Genomic DNA, 19,713 nt, shown 5'->3' on the forward strand with positions numbered 1-19,713 from the left:
AGGCACTGAGTGATGATAAGAGAGGTTGTATCTCTGGACAAGCTGGTTATAATGGGTGAGGTCACCGCATGTGTGGGAGGTGGGACAAAGGAGGTATCAGAGGTATGATGAGTGGAACTAGGGGCTCCATTGTAAACTAAAACAATGATAACTAACCTAAACAACAGTATACAAGGCATATTGACATTTGAGAGAGACATACAGCGAGGCATAACGTAATCACAGGTGTTGATTGGGAGAGCTAGCTAAGACAACAACGGGTGAGACAACAGCTAATCAGCTAAAACAACAACAGGTAAAATGGCGATGAATGGGCAGAGAGGGTCGGTTAACTACACACAGAGCCTGAGTTCGCGGCTGGGGCTGACAGATAAACAAAAAATAAACAGAATGGAGTACCGTGATTAATGGACAGTCCAGCAGGCATCAGTTATGCAGCCACGGGATCATAGGGTCCAGGGGGCAACAATAGATGGAACAGGGAAGCCGCGGAGTAGTCACTACTACGCTAGCACGCGGGCGACACAGCATTTAAAGTTAGTTGCCCGGGGCTAGTAGAAGCGTCTGCTCCGACGTCCAACTGAGGCCGGTTGAGGGCACAACGGATGGAGTATTTGTCGGCAGACCAGTCGTGGTGGTGCGGCGGGGCGCCGTATCGACAAAGGATCCAATTCAGATGGCGAAAGCGGTATTGTAGTTGTAGTAATTTAGTTTGCTACCCGGGAGATGCGCCTGGCTCACGGCTAACTGGTGCTAGCTTTGGGGCAGGGGCGTTAGCCACTATAGCCTCTCGGTAGCAGCGGTGATCCGGTGCTAAGGTCCAGAGCTTATGGCAAGGATCCGGTTGAGTAGTGGGTTCTAGCCGTGTTTGGGTGGAGTCCGGGTGAACGACTGAGTAGGCCGGGAGGTTGGCCTCAGGGATAGCTTCGGTACTGGGTAACTCGGTGGGTGCTAGCTAGCTGTGAAGATCAGGAGTAATGGTCCAGGGATTACGGCAGGAATCCGACGTTGTAGTGGAGAGACAGTCCGATACTGGTGGGTTGGCGAGTATTATCCAGGCAACAAAAAAAAGGGCTGGTATCTATGCAGAAGGTAAAGGCCGCTAGCAGTGGCTAACAATGACTAAATAGCTTGTAGCTAATTAGCTGGTTAGCTTCTGATGGCTACGTGGTTCTTGCTATAAGGTCTAAACATTTAAAATAATAGCGGTTCCGTATCACATTGGGTGAGGCAGGTTACCGGAAGGTATAATTTAATTAAAATAGAAAAGAGATTGAAAATAAAATAGAAATATATACAAAAAAAGATGAAAAACACAAAAGTACACGAGAGGACGAACAAAACACGTCTGCACTGCTACGCCATCTTGGATGAGGTTTTTACCTCATCCAAGACTACCCCCAACAGTACATATTTTTATTGTAACCCTGGACAAGCACACCTGATTCAACTGCCAACTAATCATCAAGCCCTCAATGAGTTGAATGAGTTGTTTTTTGTCAAGGGCTACAACAAAACTGTGTACTGGGGGTACTCGAGGACCAGGGTTGGGAAACACTGTTCTATAGGGTCAGTGAAGAGAATTATATTTTAAGTGAGAGACATTTGGGGGCACGAGACAGTATATATATATTGGTTTCTGTGTTTTATAATGGATATCGACAAATATCTGCAGCGTCCTCCCCTTGAGCTGAAAGAAAGTTAATATCACATCACCACACTCTATTTAAATCAAAGCCTTTGTCAAGGGACATTATAAGAAAATCTCAGTTTCAACGACTTATTGGCATTTCCTTTGTATAACAGCTTAACACTCAGTTGTGTGACAATTAGCTTTTTAATTATTTAGTTAGCATGATTATATTTTATAAATATGCAAGCAGGTTACAGTTTCAACAGCAAATTACATTAAGGCACTCTAAAAAGGTTTATTAGCATATCAAAAGTGCTGGCTAGTAGCCTACAGTAGAGGAGGAAAATATATCTGGCAGCAGCATAAAGGCTGGAGAGTAAACATCAAATGCACTGATATCTTCAGGAACATTGAATGAGCAGATTTTTCATTTAAGATGAGCGATTCCCTTCAAAAGTCTGTTTTAGACTGGTTGTTCCTTCTCAAAATGACATCATTGGTATATTTTAAGCTCTAATACTCTGTGTAAGGAAACATTATGAGCAAACATGTTTACCACTTTTAAACAGAACCTTATATTGAGAATTATATTTAGAATCCAAATATAAAGTTTTGATTTAAGCTATTGATGGCCTCACAGAAGTGTGCTTGGTGTTAGTCGAATGTGTTGCGCAAAGATGTTTTTCTTCCTTCTCGTCATGGAACTTGAAGGGTTGATGAGTCTTGCATGGAGTATTTCTACACAAACTGTTCAGGTTTCTCCATACACGTACTTGAAGCTGTAGGAAATGTAGGAGAAAATAAAACACATTTATCATGTAAATATCATATCACATCAATTAGGACTAATTAAGATTCATCCAGATTAGTTGTGTTATGTTTATAATAATGTGTGTCCTGAAATAACCTCAAGACAAAAGTATGGGACAAGACTTTCTGTGAAGTATAGTAACACCACTCTTCCAATAGCCTACTCACCAAGCAGACAAAGTTGTGAGGAAAAACACTCTCTGAACCAACCCCAGGAGAGCTAAGATTGGTGTATGTCCTCAGTTATGTGTCATCAGCATTTATGTAACTCAAATTATAGTTATATAAGTGTGTCTCAATCACATATTACAGGATGACACATTCCTTTTAAAAGCCTCTTAGTTCGGGAGACATCCATGTCTAATGATCTGATTGATGTCTGGACCGTTAAGTCTGTTAAGGTCCAGACCATCCACTATCCCTGTCCTCAGAGAGATCATGAGAGGTGACAGAAAGGTCGTTAGCACTGTCAGATGGTGTGAAAGTGTTGTTGGGTGCATGTGTGTGTGTGTGCGCATGTGTGTGTGTACATGTGTGTGTGTGTACATGTGTGTGTGTACATGTGTGTGTGTGTGTGTACATATGTTGTATGTGTGTGTGTGTGGGAGGGTGTGTGTGTGTGTGTGTGTGTGTGTGTGTGTGTGTGTGTGTGTGTGTGTGTGTGTGTGTGTGTGTGTGTGTGTGTGTGAGGGAGGGAGGGAGGGTGGAACGCATGTCTTATCCCTCTTCCTTTGACTCCTCAGATGTGAAGTGATCAGTAATAACACAGTGATGGTTATGTATAGGAAATTATTCTGACATTAGCTTCAGTTACAGTTCTACTGAAGACCTTAACATATTGCCATGCACTTTCTTCCACTTTGTACTGAATCTCATTAGCTTCATAGTGTCGGTGTGATTAAATGTTTTAATGATAAATAAAGCAAACATTGAACAAATACACAACAATTGTTCAGCAGAAATACACTGAGTGTAAAAAACATTAGGAACACCTTCCTAATATTTACTTGCATTCCCTTTTGCCCTCAGAACTGCCTCAACTCATCGGGGCATGGACTCTACAAGGTGTTGATAGAGTTGACTCCAATGATTCCCACAGTTGTGTCAAGTTGGCTGGATGTACTTTGAATGGTGGACCATTGTTGAGACACATAGTAAACTGTTGAGCGTGAAAAACCCAGCAGCGTTGCAGTTCTTAACACAAACCGGTGTGCCTGGCACCTACTACCATACCTCGTTCAAAGGCACTTCAATCTTTTTTCTTGTCCATTCACCCTCTGAATGGCACACATACACAATCCATGTCTCAATTGTCTCAAGGCTTAAACATCCTTCTATAACCTGTCTCCTCCCCTTCATCTACACTGATTGAAATGAATTGAACAAGTGACATCAATAAGGGATTATAACTTTCACCTGGATTCACCTGGACAGACTATGTCATGAAAATATCAATTGTTCTTAATGTTTTGTATACTCAGTTCATATTGTTACATGTTTATTTCTAAAAGCGCAACCTCTCTCTCTCTCTCACACACACACACGCGCACACACACACACGCACACACACACACACACACACACACACACACACACACACACACACACACACACACACACACACACACACACACACACACACACACACACACACACACACACACACACACACACACACACACACACTTGTGCCTGTTATATGCACACACTCATGCACGTACACACTCACACAATCAAACAGATCATTGTTACACAAGAGGATTAAGGCAGTCAATAATGAGTTAATTACTGTTTAAGTTACAAGGCAAGCAATCATGCATATTACTGTAAGTATACAGAGTACAGACATGGCATAACAACATTGCAATGTGGAAAAGAGATTCTAAAAAACACATACAAAATAAAAAATATTAAGTTAGTGCAAAACAATTATTTAATCAGAGTGTACATTTGATTTGCACTGTACTTTCAGACCAGTTATTTATAATATGTCAGTAAAAAAGTCAATTCTAGCTTTGTTATCCAAAAGTAGAAACATAAAAAATATCGAATAATATTTTACATATTTTACAAGCAGTCAAGCACATTTTGGCCTCCTGTAGGAAACCAAAGTTACAGCATTACTGCCTTCCAGCCACTAGAGAGAGGCAGAGTTTGACTTCAAGTATCAAACAAGCTCTGGTATGGATACACAACATCACTATGTATGTAAACAGTGACAGAGTGTGATTAGAATGAGTTTCAGGTCAGTCTGTGTTACAATGATTTAGACAAGAACAAACTGATGCAACAGAGAAGCCAACTACCCAGCATACAGTTCAACACACTAGCCAGCCAATGAGAGACCTCAAAGGTGCTGTCAGTCAAAGCAAAGGAAGTGATGTTAGTTAGCTAGTGTCAACAGTTGCAGGTTGGTTACATGAGCATGCAGCATGGCTTCTTTCTCTTTTGAATCTTTTGAATCTTTCTGATACCTGGGGCTGAGTGCTTCTCTATCCCGTCCAACTGTCCGTCTGAATATGGGTAGCATGCCTCTTTGGCCTGTTGACCAGGGTAGACCAACTTCTTTGACGCTGTGTACGGTGACGCATTGTTAGCGTTAATATTAGCGGTGGGCTCTGCCATGTACTGTATTAATTTCTGTTGAGGTTGAGGGTGATGATAACCCCAGTTGTTGTATCCATCCGGGTTGCAGGTGTTAAGCTGAGGGTTACTCTCATCCACCCCATCCTCATCGCCAATGACGACAAGCTCAGCCCGGATGGACCCTTCGTAGCCCAGACCACGTCCACTGTCATCCTTGGCGGTTTGGTAGCCCATAAAGATCGCAGTGATAGGCTCAGATGTGTCTATGGCGTTCAGGATACTGAAGTGCAAGTCTTCCTGGTAGATCGGAGATGGTTTCCGGTCCTTTTTAGCCGACGAGTTGTAAAACATCTCGCCTTGCTGGCTCTCTCTAGGGCTATGGTAGGAGTTGTGGGTGGGGTGAAACTCCCCGCCGTAGGAGAAAGGGTTCTGGTTGTACCCGTTGGTTGGCTGGTAGTACTCCTCGTCCTTCCTGCAGATGAAAGAGGGGACTGGAATGTGAGGGGAGGAGGAGAGACTCTCCGGCCCTGAGTAGTGGACTCCATCAATGTAGTGGAGCTCCTTTCTGGAGAGGACGTCATGCTCATACAACTCCGGCTGATACCCATTCCCATTGGTTCCTTGGAGGACTTTAGCATGACTCTGTTGGGGCCTGTTGGAGGCTGAGGCACTCCTGCCGGAGGTGGGGGAGAATGCAGGCACTGATTCCTGGTGAACCTGATGGTCCTGTGGGAAAGCTCCTCTTTGAGGCATCTTCTGCACTATAGCCTTTCGGAGCAGCTTCTCCACCTCCATAGGGCTGAGCTCCTGGTGGCTCCGAGGGCCACAGGGGGTGGAGAATGCAGGCACTGGTTCCTGGTGGACCAGAGGGCCACAGTTGGGGGAGAATACAGGCACTGCTTCCTGGTGGCCACGAGGGCCACAGTTGGGGGGGAATGCAGGCCCTGGTTCCTGGTGGACCAGAGGGCCACAGTTGGGGGAGAATACAGGCACTGCTTCCTGGTGGCCACGAGGGCCACAGTTGGGGGGGAATGCAGGCACTGGTTCCTGGTGGCCCAGAGGGCCACAGTTGGGGGAAATTACAGGTACTGGTTCCTGGTGGCCCCGAGGGCTATAGTTGGGGGAAAATGCAGGTGCTGATTCCTGATGGCCTTGGTGGCCCCGAGGTCCTCTCTGAGACTTCTTCTGTTCAGTGGCTGCTCGCAGCAGCTCCTCCACCTCCATAGGGCTGAGCTCATCCACTCCATTCCCCAGGTGAGACCCGTCAGACTGCAGGGCATAGACGGACTTACGGCCGTCGTCGTAGACTTTAACCCCTCTCTGCTGGAGCTCCTGGGGGGTGACGGTGGATGTAGACAGGACCCGGCTCTCCCCGGTACGGAGGTCCTTCTGGACGTTGATCTCCATTGCAAACATGGCTGGAGGAGGAGAGAAGGAGGAGAGACAGGGAGTACGAGGAAGGGAGAGATGGAGAGAGAGATGGGTTGTAATTAGATAAAAATAGGATTTTGACATATCTACAGTACACGCCATTGTTGTAATAAATGTTACTATGAAGTTTCTTACTTTGTTTGGGTGTGTCCTTATTAAATTTAAAGGACTGCTTGCTTGAAATGTGAGGTTTGTAGAACTTTGGGAGATCTAGAGTAGCTGGGGAAATATAGATTGGCGCTGTGAAAAAAATAAGCTATGTTTTTTGTATTACCAATGATTATGTGTATAGTGTAACATGCTTGCTCAAATACATTAAATGAATAACGCAATCAGAAAGCTAGCAAAAGGCCTTACCTTCTTTGAAATTCTCATTTGCCTCCTGTAAGACAACATAAAAACAGCACTTTTAGAGATACAACTCAGATCAACAAAACGTCAGATTAACAGTACCCCCATTGTGGCCAAAGCAAAACATCTAAACCAGAAATATCTCAATGTCAATTATGTTATGTCCAAGTACCTTTATTATCTCCTCAGGGGTTTTCTCAATAGCCTTCAGTCTCTTCAGTATGAAGCCCTCGTTTTTTGATATCATCGTCTCTTCTCTCTCCAGAGCCTCAATCTCTTTCTCAATCCTGCAAGCCGAAACAGAAAGGGTCAAAGGTCATATCACCTCACAGACAGGCGGAGAAGGGATGAAGAATGGATCAGTGACCTGACAGTTTTCTCATCTTTGGAAGACTTCCTTTTCTGGCTCTAATCTCGTCAGAGGTGTAACTTGGCAAACTGATCATGGCTGGCAGCAGACAGACTCAGGGTCAACCACCCATGCATCCCACCTCTGTCAACCCCATCAATGCTGTGCTATCCCACCCAACTGGCATTAAATCACCCCATTAGAGTAGCACAACTCTGCCACTTGACACCTACAATCCAAATGGCTATACCCCAAAGCGGTACGACCCTAACAGATTGGAACCTACCCTGTGAAATACTAAAAAGTGTCTATTCAGTTGAGATGGGGGGAACAGGAGGGGGGAGGGCAGAATGAGTCTATTTGTGGATATCCCTCACTCTTACTAAAGAAACAAAAAGGCCAGAACATCACCTTTTAATAGTGACAAATACCTATATGTTTAAATCCAAGGTGGTTTTCATTAGGTAAAAAAAGAACTCTGTTACTTCCATCTCAGTTACGGGAGTTAGTGAACCTAAAGCTCACGCTGCTGTTGTCTTACTACCAGAACCTTAGGGGTTTCAGGGAACGCACTGACTGCCACTTGGACCAATCTACGGACAAATATAGGTCTAACTGGACAGTTGATGGGCTACCCTTCACCGCAGACAGTCCAATACATGTTGCCAGGCTGTGCATGCAACGTGATGCAGTGCCTGTCGGTTGAGCATAGAAATTAAATAAATAAAAGAGGCGTCCCCATTTAAAAGCAACACTTCACCGTAAGTGGTACAGATTTAACATGGGTAAGGTTTAATCGAATGAAGCATCCAAGATGAAACATTTGCTAAAACATATCTCGACATACCAAGGCCTATATTCCATCAGGCAGCCATGTTAAAAAAACAGCAATGTAAACATACTGTAGATCAGTTTAGACATGAACAAATGGAGTATCAGTTGTCCTGGCTTACTGTACCTGTGGATGCTGGTCTGGAGGAGCTTCGTTTGTTGTTGATCTCCCCTCAAAGTCTCTCTCTGCTGTGGGCTCTGGATGGCTGCTCCATCCATGAGCCATTGCTCTCTCAAGGACTTTTTCTGTTCAAAGTAAGAGAGGGTGACACAGCATTATGTCTTAACTGTCATGAATTACATGTTATTTTTGCACTCTAACATATGTCTTTAATGGACTGCTCAGCCACAGTGACCATAAAATCTAAAAACTGTCATCAAGCTTTGATACTTGGAACTCTCGCTGTCATTAGATAGTTACGAATTATTGAAACAATGTGGTTTGACAATATGACAGTAAGATAAACTGTAATGTTATCACTTCATTGATGGTCAAATTACCTAACTGTACCTTTAAGTGCTGAAGCTTTAATTTCTCCTTGTCAATCTCCAGCTTCTTATGAGCAATGTCCTCTTGGACTTTCCTCTTATCCTGCAGATAAAGTATTTAAAAAAGAAAGTTGTGAACCTTGTACTTGACACAGATATTATTCAGTCATTGATTTGCTGTAAGAGAACCAGGACTCGAGGTCAGTTTACCGTTATGGCTTGGAGCCGCTCCTTGACCAGGTCTGCCTCTTCCATACCGACCCTGGCCCAAAGAAAAATGTAAAAAAGAAAAGACAATGGCGATGAGAAGGAAACTCTGGAACAAAAACAGCAGCTAAAAAGTGATGCGTTGACACACATACCAGTCATCCAGTGAATAGAGCTTTATGATCCATTGAGAGGGAAGGTTAAAGGGATACTTCACCTTTTTATGTGAACTATCCCTTTAACAGTTGAACCAGGAATAGTGCCAGTGGTGATTGACACGCTTTAAAAAAGTGACTTGAACAATTTGACCAGAAACAAGAGGGTTTGAGTTCCACCACAGATGACAAATGACCTAGTCATTACTGAGGGATTTCACACTCAATTCTACCTGACTGTAACAGTCCTGACCTATTTATGTTAGTTTTTATGTGTTTATGGTCAGGGCATGTGTTTTGGGTGGGCAGTCTATGTTACCTGTTTCTATGTTGGTTTCGGTTTGCCTGGTATGGCTCTTGATTAGAGGCAGGTGGTTTGCATTTTCCTCTAATCAAGAGTCATATTTAGGTAGGGCATTATCACTGTGTGTTTGTGGGTGATTGTCTCCTGTGATGTCTTCGTGTCGTTATCGATGTATATTCACAAACGGGACTGTTTGGCTGTTCGTTTTGTTTCGATGTCGTCTGTTGCCTGTTCGTGAGTTTACGTTTCAGTTATGTAAGTTTATGTTCAGGTTTTCGTTCTACGTCGTTTTGTTATTTTGTAGTTTGAAAGTGTTTTGTTTAGTTTTCGTGTTGCCATCTGCATCGTTTGTAATTTATAATAAAGATGGCATATTTCCCAGACTCCGCATTTTGGTCAGAAGATCCTTCTCTCCTCACCTCATCTGAGGATGAGGAGAGCGACAGCTCTAACAGAATCACCCACCAACCCAGAGCCAAGCAGCGGAGTCAAAGGAGAAAGGGACAGGAAAAGAAGGAGCAATGGACATGGGACGATGTTTTGGACGGAAAGGGTTGCTACACTTGGGAGGAGATCCTGGCTGGGAGGGATCGCCTCCCATGGGAACAGCTGGAGGCACTGAGGAGAGCGGAGGCTACCGGAGAGAGGAACCGGAGCTATGAGGGAACGCGTCTGGCACGGAAGCCGAAAAAGCCCGTGAGTAACTCCCAAAAATTTCTTGGGGGGGGGCTAAAGGGTAGTGGGCCAAGGGCAGGTAGGAGACCTGCGCCCACTTCCCAGGCTTACCGTGGAGAGCGGGAGTACGGGCAGGCGCCGTGTTACGCAGTAGAGCGCACGGTGTCTCCTGTACGAGTGCATAGCCCGGTGCGGGTTATTCCACCTCCCCGCACTGGGAGGGCTAGATTGGGTATTGAGCCAGGTGTCATGAGGCCGGCTCAACGCGTCTGGTCTCCAGTGCGTCTCCTCGGGCCGGCATACATGGCACCTGCCTTACGCATGGTTTCCCCGGTTCGCCTACATAGCCCGGTGCGGGTTATTCCACCTCCCCGCACTGGTCGGGCAACCGGGAGCATTCAACCAGGTAAGGTCGGGCAGGCTCAATGCTTAAGAGAGCCAGTACGCCTCCACGGTCCGGTATTTCCGGCACCACCTCCCCGCCCCAGCCTAGTATCTACAGTGTCTACACTACGCACTAGGCTACCAGTGCGTATCCTGAGCCCTGTTCCTCCTCCACGCACTCTCCCTGTAGTGCGTGTATCTAGCCCGGTGCCTCCAGTTCCGGCCCCACGCACTAAGCTACCAGTGCGTCTCCAGAGCCCTGTACACACTGTATATTCTCCCCCTACTAATCCTGATGTGCTTGTCCTCAGGCCGGCGTCACCAGTGCCGGTACCACGCATCAGGGATAGAGTAGGCTCTGAGAATACAGTGTGCCCTGTCCCTGCTCCCCGCACTAGTAGGAAGGTGCTTGTCATTAGCACGGTGCCTCCAGTTCCGGCACCACGCACCAGGTCTACAGTGCGCCATATCCGGCCAGAGCCATCCGTCTCCCCAGCGCCATCTGAGCCATCCGTCTCCCCAGCGCCATCTGAGTCATCCGTCTGCCAGGAGCCTGCAAAGCCGCCCGTCTGCCATGAGCCTGCAAAGCCGCCCGTCTGCCATGAGCCTACAGAGCCATCCGCCAGACAGGAGCCGCTAGAGCCATCAGCCAGACAGGAGCCGCTAGAGCCGTCAGCCAGACAGGATCTGCCAGAGCCGCCAACCAGACAGGATCTGCCAGAGCCGCCAACCAGACAGGATCTGCCAGAGCCGCCAACTGAGAGCCATGAGCAGCCAGAGCCGTCAGAGAGCCATGAGCAGCCAGAGCCGTCAAAGAGCCATGAGCAGCCAGAGCCGTCAAAGAGCCATGAGCAGCCAGAGCCGTCAGTGAGCCATGAGCAGCCAGAGCCGTCAGAGAGCCATGAGCAGCCAGAGCCGTCAGAGCGCCATGAGCGTCGAGAGCCGTCAGCCTGCCATGAGCGTCGAGAGCCGTCAGCCTGCCATGAGCGTCGAGAGCCGTCAGCCTGCCATGAGCGTCGAGAGCCGTCAGCCTGCCATGAGCGTCGAGAGCCGTCAGCCTGCCATGAGCGTCAAGAGCCGTCAGCCTGCCATGAGCGTAGAGAGCCGTCAGCCAGCATGGACCTGCCAGAGCCGTCCAAACAGGACCTGCCAGAGTCCTTCAGCCGGGATCTGCCCCTTGTCCCGGTGTTGCCCCTTGTCCCGGTGCTGCCCCTTGTCCCGGTGCTGCCCCTTGTCCCGGTGCTGCCCCTTGTCCCGGTGCTGCCCCTTGTCCCGGTGCTGCCCTTTGTCCCAGTGATGGTCCTTATCCTGGTGCTGCCCCTTGTTCTGGTGCTGCCCCTTGTCCCGGTGCTACCCCTTGTCCCGGTGCTGCCCCTTGTCCTGGTGCTAGCTGTTTATTTAGGGGAAGGTAGTGTTAGGGTGGGCATTAGAAGGGGTAGAAAGAAGAGGGGAGTGACTATGGTGGTACGGGGACAGCGTCCTGAACCGGAACCACCACCGTGGTCAACTGCCCACCCGGACCCCCCCCTGGACTTTGTGCTGGTGCGCCCGGCGTTCGCACCTTGGGGGGGGGGGTACTGTAACAGTCCTGACCTATTTATGTTAGTTTTTATGTGTTTATGGTCAGGGCATGTGTTTTGGGTGGGCAGTCTATGTTACCTGTTTCTATGTTGGTTTCGGTTTGCCTGGTATGGCTCTTGATTAGAGGCAGGTGGTTTGCATTTTCCTCTAATCAAGAGTCATATTTAGGTAGGGCATTATCACTGTGTGTTTGTGGGTGATTGTCTCCTGTGATGTCTTCGTGTCGTTATCGATGTATATTCACAAACGGGACTGTTTGGCTGTTCGTTTTGTTTCGATGTCGTCTGTTGCCTGTTCGTGAGTTTACGTTTCAGTTATGTAAGTTTATGTTCAGGTTTTCGTTCTACGTCGTTTTGTTATTTTGTAGTTTGAAAGTGTTTTGTTTAGTTTTCGTGTTGCCATCTGCATCGTTTGTAATTTATAATAAAGATGGCATATTTCCCAGACTCCGCATTTTGGTCAGAAGATCCTTCTCTCCTCACCTCATCTGAGGATGAGGAGAGCGACAGCTCTAACACTGACCAGACCTGAAACACGAGTCTGGTCTAGCCAATAACACACTCAATTTTTGGTCTGAGAGAGCATAGAATTCAGGCCCATAATATCATATTACAGAAATGTAGTGACCTACAAGGCAAGAGTCTCCAACTGGAATGCCGATACGCATACTTTCAAAAATCATAAAGTGAAAAAACGAATGCACTCTGGGGTACCTTAGGGGTGTGCTTCTGTGTGTGGTGACAGTGACAGTGATGACCTATGGCCCTGAAAGTGCATGCCAGCATCTACTTGGTCTCTCCTTACATCTTTCCACGAAATGTGAGCTCTACCGCAGACTTCCTGTCTCTCCCCATGCTCCACAGATATTCTAGACTAGCTATTTTCTCAGGCAGCAGCCTCTATATTTGCTCTTCACATAGAGGTAGGAACCTGAAAGAGATAGCAGTCTGATAAGTGAGGAGAATATGGGGGCCTTCCAGTTACTGGTAAAATGTTCTGTACATCCAGTTGAAGTCGGAAGTTTACATACACTTAGGTTGGAGTCATTAAAACTTGTTTTTCAACCACTCCACAAATTTCTTGTTAACAAACTATAGTTTTGGCAAGTCGGTTAGGACATCAACTTTGTGCATGACACAAGTAATTTTTTCCAACAATTGTTAAGACAAATTATTCACTTATTATTCACTGTAACAAAATTCCAGTGGGTCAGATGTTTACATACACTAAGTTGACTGTGCCTAAATAGCTTGGAAAATTCCATAAAATGATGTCATGGCTTTAGAAGCTTCTGATAGGCTAATTGACATAATTTGAGTCAATTGGAGGTGTACCTGTGGATGTATTTCAAGGCCTACCTTCAAACTCAGTGCCTCTTTGCTTGACATAATGGGAAAATCAAAAGAAATCTGCCAAGACCTCAGAAAGAAATCTGTCTGGTTCAAAGTCTGGTTCATCCTTGGGAGCAATTTCCAAACACCTGAAGGTACCACGTTCATCTGTACAAACAATAGTACGCAAGTATAAACACCATGGGACCACACAGCCGTCATACCACTCAGGAAGGAGACGCGTTCTGTCTCCTAGAGATGAACGTACTTTGGTGCGAAAAGTGCAAATCAATCCCAGAACAACAGCAAAGGACCTTGTGAAGATGCTGGAGGAAACGGGTACAAAAGTATATTTATCCACAGTGAAACGAGTCCTATATCGACATAACTTGAAATGCCGCTCAGCAAGGAAGATGCCACTGCTCCAAAATCACCATTAAAAACAACAACTAACAACTGCACAGTCGGAAGTTCGTACTTTTTGGAGAAATTTCCTCTGGTCTGATGAAACAAAAAATGGAACTGTTTGGCCATAATGACCACCGTTATGTGTGGAGAAAAAAGGGGAATGGTTGCAAGCCGAAGAACACCTTCCCAACCGTGAAGCACGGGGGTGGCAGCATCATGTTGTTGGGGTACTTTGCTGCAGGAGGGACTGGTGCACTTCACAAAACAGATGGCATCATGAGGGAGGAAAATTATGTGGATATATTGAAGCAACATCTCAAGACATCAGTCAAGAAGTTAAAGCTTGGTCACAAATGGGTCTTCCAAATGGACAATGACCCCAAGCATACTTTCAAAGTTGTGGAAAAATGGCTTAAGGACAACAAAGTAAAGGTATTGCAGTGGCCATCACAAAGCCCTGACCTCAATCCTATAGAAAATTTGTGGGCAGAACCGAAAAAGCGTGTGGGATCAAGGAGACCTACAAACCTGACTCAGTTACACCAGCGCTGTCAGGAGGAATGGGCCAAAATTCACCCAATTTATTGTGGGAAGCTTGTGGAAGGCTACCCGAAATGTTTGACCCAAGTTAAACAATTTAAAGGCAATGCTACCAAATACTAATTGTCACGCACTGACCTTAGAGATCCTTTTTTTGTCTCTATTTTGGTTTGGTCAGGGTGTGAGTTGGGGTGGGTATTCCATGTTCTATTATTTGTATTTCTATGTTTTGGCCGGGTAGGGTTCTCAATCAGGGACAGCTGTCTATCGTTGTCTCTGATTGACAACCATACTTAGGTATCCCTTTTTTCCACCTGTCTTTGTGGGAAATTGACTTTGTTTATGGCACATAGCCTTTAGCTTCACAGTTTGTTTTGTAGTGTTTATTGTTTTGTCGGCGTCATTTTTCAAAAAAAATAATATGTACGCTCACCACGCCATGGTCCTCTTCCTTCAACAGCCATGACACTAATTGAGTGTATGTAAACTTCTGACAATAAAAAGTAAAATAAATAATTCTCTCTACTATTATTCTGACATTTCAAATTCTTAAAATAAAGTGGTGATCCTAACTGACCTAAAACAGTGGATTTTTACTAGGATTAAATTATAGGAATTGTGAAAAACTGAGTTTAAATGTATTTGGCTAAGGTGTATGTAAACTTCCCACTTCAACTGTAACTGCTTATTCCCCCTGATTCAGGTAATCCTCTAACTGGAATTTCTGAAATAAACAAAAACTGGGGGATTCGGGGAAAGTTTCTCTTTTGCAACCTTAACTACAATATACACCCTAACTACAGAAAGTAATCATACCCCATGACCAACTTTTTGTTGTGTTACAGCCTTTTGGTCACTGGCCTACACACAATACCCCATAATGTCAACGTGGGATTATGTTTTTCGAAATTGTAACAAATTAATAAAACATGAAAAGCGGAAACGTCTTGAGTCAATAATTATTCAAGCCTTTGTTATGGCAAGCCTAAATAAGTTCAGGAGAAAAATGTGCTTAACAAGTCACATAATAAGTTGAATGGACATTTTTGAATGACTACCTCATCTCTGTACCCCACACAAACAATTATCTGTAAGGTCCCTCAGTCGCACTGGGAATTTCAAGCACAGATTCAACCACAAAGACCAGGGAGGTTTTCCAATGCCTCGCACCTATTGGTAGATGGGTAAAAAAGCAGACATTGAATATCCCTTTGAGCATGGTGAAGTTATTAATTACGCTTTGGATGGTGTATCAATACACCCAGTCACAGCAAAGATACAGGCACCCTTCCTAACTCAGTTGCCGGAGGTAAGGAAACCGCTCAAGGATTTTACCATGAGGTCAATGGTGACTTTAAAACAGGTACAGAGTTTAATGGCTGTGATAGGACAAAACTGAGGATGGATCAACAACATGGTTGTTACTCCACAATACTAACCTAATTAACAGAGTGAAAAGAAGGAAGCCTGTACAGAAAAAAATACTACAAAACATGTATCCTGTTTGCAACAAGGCACTAAAGCAATACTGGAAAACATGTGGCAAAGCAATTAACTTTTTGTCCTGAATACAAAGTGTTATGTTTGGGGCAAATCATATACAACACATTACGGAGTACCACTCTCCATATTATCAAGAATAGTGGTGGCTGCATCATGTTATGGGTATGGTTGTAATCGTTAAGACTTGGGAGTTTTTCAGGATAAAAAAGAAACGGAATGTAGCTTAACACAGGCAAAATCTTAGAGAAAAACCTGGTTCAGTTTGCTTTCCACCAGACACTGGGAGATCAATTCACCTTTCAGCAGAACAATAACCTATAAAACAAGTGTAACGGCTGTTGGAAGGAGAGGACCAAGGTGCAGCGTGGTACGTGTCCATATTTATTTAATGAACACTGAAATAACAAAAATGACAAAGAGAACGACCGAAACAGTTCTGGCTGGTGCAGACACACAACTGAAACAACAACCCACAAAACACAGGTGGGATGAGGGTACCTAAGTATGGTTCTCAGTCAGAGACAACGATAGACAGCTGCCTCTGATTGAGAACCACACCCGGCCAAACACATAGAAATAGACCACATAGAACAAAAACATAGAATGCCCAACCCAACTCACGCCCTGACCAAACCAAAATAGAGACATAAAAAAGATCTCTCAAGTCAAGGCGTGACAACAAGGCCATATCTACACTGGAGTTGCTTACCAAGAACACAGTGAATGTTCCTGAGTGGCCAAGTTACAGTGTTTACTTAAATCTACTTGAAGTCTATGGTAAGACCTGAAAATGGTTGTCTAGCAAGGATCAACAACTAATTTGACAGATCTTGAAGACGTTTGAAATAAATAATAATGGGTAACTGTTGCACAATCCAGGCGTAGAAAGCTCTTAATAGATTAACAACCGAAACAGTTCTGGCTGGTGCAGACACACAACAGAAACAACAACCCACAAAACACAGGTGGGATGAGGCTACCTAAGTATGGTTTGTTTGAAATAAACAAATAAATTAACCCAGAAAGACTAACAGCTGCAATCACTGCCAAAGGTGATTCTACAAAATATTGATTCAGGGGTGTGAATACTTAAGTAAATTAGATATTTCTGTATTTATTTCCAAGAAAATGTGCAAACATTTTCACTTTGTCATTATGGGGTATTGTGTGTAGATGGGTGAGACTTTTTGCAAATATTTAATCAATTTTTTATTCAGACTGTAACACAACAAAATGTGGAATAAGTCAAGGGGTTTGAATACTTTCTGAAGACATTGTAAACTCAAGGAGAGTCTAAAAATAGGAGGCCATAACAACAATAGACAAGTGTTGCACTCTGCGGTAAAGCATGCATCTGTCTGTCTCTTCAAAACAGAGATAAGCAAACAGGTGATAGAACTAAAGTACAGTTCTTGTTCTTCATTTACATGTTATTACATATGTGGGGTTCTTCTATGAGGGCAGGGAGATACACAACTCTGATACTGTAGGAGGAAATGGGGGCATGTAGAAACATTTGGGCAGCTGTTATGGTTGTAAATGTTATTGACATAAAGCCCTTGTGATGAAATATTGCCAGGTGGCATAGGGCCAGTTATGTCTATCATGATTACAGTGACATCATCACACAGCTCTGTATAAACAATGAAATTCAAATTCAAATTATTTTCCTGTTTGAAATTAAAAGTCTAAACATTATTTTAAACAAGAATACATTAGAAAAATCCTCATTGAAAATTCATGGCACTTTTCAGTTCTTGAAGGGGAATTTCAATTATTCATCTCCTGATTAGAAAGAACTGAAATAGGACTCACTGATCCCAACCCTGGTCAGCATTATGAACTGTGCCATATGTCCTCCCACATGTGACAAAGACTGCATTTCTCTGACCAATCACATAAGATCTTTTCACATCAGATCTTTCAGACCAATTAGTAAAAAAAAGCTCAGAATTGGGCTGCCTGTGTAAACCCAGCCTAATTTGGCTGGACACCGCTTTGACCCTTAGTTCATCACTTCTAAGAAGGTTTGAGACCTGATGAAAGACTTAAGAAACAACACATTGTTTAGCTGGCCTGATATATCACACTTGGGTGCATTTATTGCAGTACGCAGACTCTTTTATTTTCTTTATAGACATATTATAGGCTACTTCTTCATCAGCACCTGCCCAGATCAATCGGATGTGTTTCAATGTGTCCCCAATATGTCCCCATGTGAAGAGTGGCAGCTACAAACTGTGATGGTCAGTTCCCAGCTCCAATCCCTCCTCAGGCAGACTGACAGTTCTAGTGGAAGGAGGTTTTCTCTAAGCTGTCTGCCCTAAGCTGATCACTGCGGTGATTTAGCCAGGCAGCAAATCTGTTGGGGCATCTGCTTCCACAACAATAACTGCATGGACACATGGTTTTCAAAAGTGCACATGTACAGTAGGATGGTAAAACCGTATGCATATTTGTAGTATACAATTTCATGCGCATTCTTCCTTCATTTTCTTTATGCTTTATGCTATTATTTAATGGGTGTGTATTTCATTCCAATATAGGGCTTTGCATGAGTATAGGGCTCATGCAAAGTATTTGTCACTAACATAGCCTAGATGCACAAAGAATGCCCAAACGATGAGACATAAATGCTGTATATTCTAGACCTATTTTGGTAAATTAGAATGGTTTATTCACACAAGTAATCAAACAAATGGAGAACACGCGCTTGAGTACACCGCACAAACATTGGACTGAGGAATAGCTAACTGTGATTTTGCAGCTCTCACATGAGCGAAACAACAGTGTCCCAAGTAAAAGTTCCTCTAAAATGACAACAAAGTCCCATGCCTTCGCATGTTAGAACAGGAACACTGGCGGTAAAAACTGAAGTGGTTTAAATTAAGCATTAAGGGATCACTGGAGACCCCGCAGCGCGCCTGTCCAATTGTTTTATACATGCACGCTAAAAGAGCAATTGAACATATGAGAGTAAATTTATGTTGAAATTATTTAAAAATAACGAACTCAGGTAAAACCTAAAACCCATACAAAGTTATAATGTATTGCATAGTTATATATGCAGGATCATATTTTGACCTATATTGTCACAGCAAGATACAGAGCAGCAATAGGATTTTAAAGTTTATTCCATAATGTTGCTTGATCGGTGGTTAGGCTATTAGCCTTATCTTACAACATTGCCAAGCAAAAACGGTTTGAGAAAATGGCAAGAACACTCACCAGTTGTGCGTGAACAAATGCTGGATATGGATTATAAATGCCTTGGTGACCCAAGTTCACTATTGGTGGACAGCGTAAAGCGCTCTGTCCTTAACAACGCGACAGTCAGGTACAGCGCGGGTGGCTTGAACAGAGCCAAGGGAAGGCATGATTGGCAGCTTGCCTTTACACCAATAGCAACAGGGCAAGTGTGGTATCCCACTGAGCACAGATGTCAGTTCAACGCCAACGTCACATTTGGTTGAGTTGTCCACTAACGTGAATTCAACCTGAAATCAACCAAAAATGTCACCATGTCATTGGATTTGGGTTTGATTGAAAACAATACGAAATTCCCTTACATTGATGACTTATTGCAAATCCAATCAGTTTTCCATCTCGATTCAAAGTCATAACATAGATTTTTTAGTTGAAATTACATAAAAAAATGTTGATTCAACCAGATTTGAGTTAGTATATGCATCAAAAGTCCCAATTCACTTTCCTATTTTTGGAGTTATTACATAAAACTGATCAGTATTCCAAAGAATGCCGAAGTCATGTACTTTCAAGGCTGTGATGCAGGGGCACAACTTTGGTTTTAGAAGTGTGGGTGGGGAATAATATATATTTTTTTATCTAGTCGGATAAACACTCCAAACAGCCTATCCGACTGCTCGTAGTCATCCACATTGTCCTAAAGCACGCCTCGTTTTGTACCACATTGCGATGATAAGACTGGGGGGTACAAAAATGCAATTTCAGAATGTGAGGGGTACGAGCAGAGATTTACAGATTGATGGTTGGGGCCCATCCGAAAACTTTTAAAAGAGTGCAGGCTCTTTTAGCTATCAAAGCAAGGGGGAGGTGGGCGCTTCACCAGGCCGAAATCCAAAATAGATAGATTCCAGATGTCCGTCAGCTAGCGAGCTAGCACT

The 19,713-nt window shown here is 44.2% G+C and overlaps 1 protein-coding gene across 1 annotated transcript; it reads right to left on the reverse strand.

Annotated features, from left to right (window-relative positions):
• Positions 1–1,818: 1,818 nt before the first annotated feature.
• On the reverse strand, positions 1,819–18,886 carry palmda (palmdelphin a). The gene is made up of 9 exons (XM_055883036.1): positions 18,797–18,886; positions 8,691–8,742; positions 8,503–8,583; positions 8,119–8,237; positions 6,984–7,098; positions 6,818–6,842; positions 6,596–6,679; positions 4,918–6,447; positions 1,819–2,412 (listed from the first exon to the last, which is right to left on the reverse strand). The coding sequence occupies exons 2-9, from the start codon at positions 8,733–8,735 to the stop codon at positions 2,372–2,374; spliced, it is 2,040 nt and encodes a 679-aa protein (XP_055739011.1). The 5' UTR covers positions 8,736–8,742; positions 18,797–18,886; the 3' UTR covers positions 1,819–2,371.
• Between the last annotated feature and the right edge of the window lie 827 nt (positions 18,887–19,713).

This window comes from Salvelinus fontinalis, chromosome 26 (assembly GCF_029448725.1).
Source record: "Salvelinus fontinalis isolate EN_2023a chromosome 26, ASM2944872v1, whole genome shotgun sequence".
In the NCBI taxonomy this organism is placed as follows: Eukaryota; Metazoa; Chordata; class Actinopteri; order Salmoniformes; family Salmonidae; genus Salvelinus; species Salvelinus fontinalis.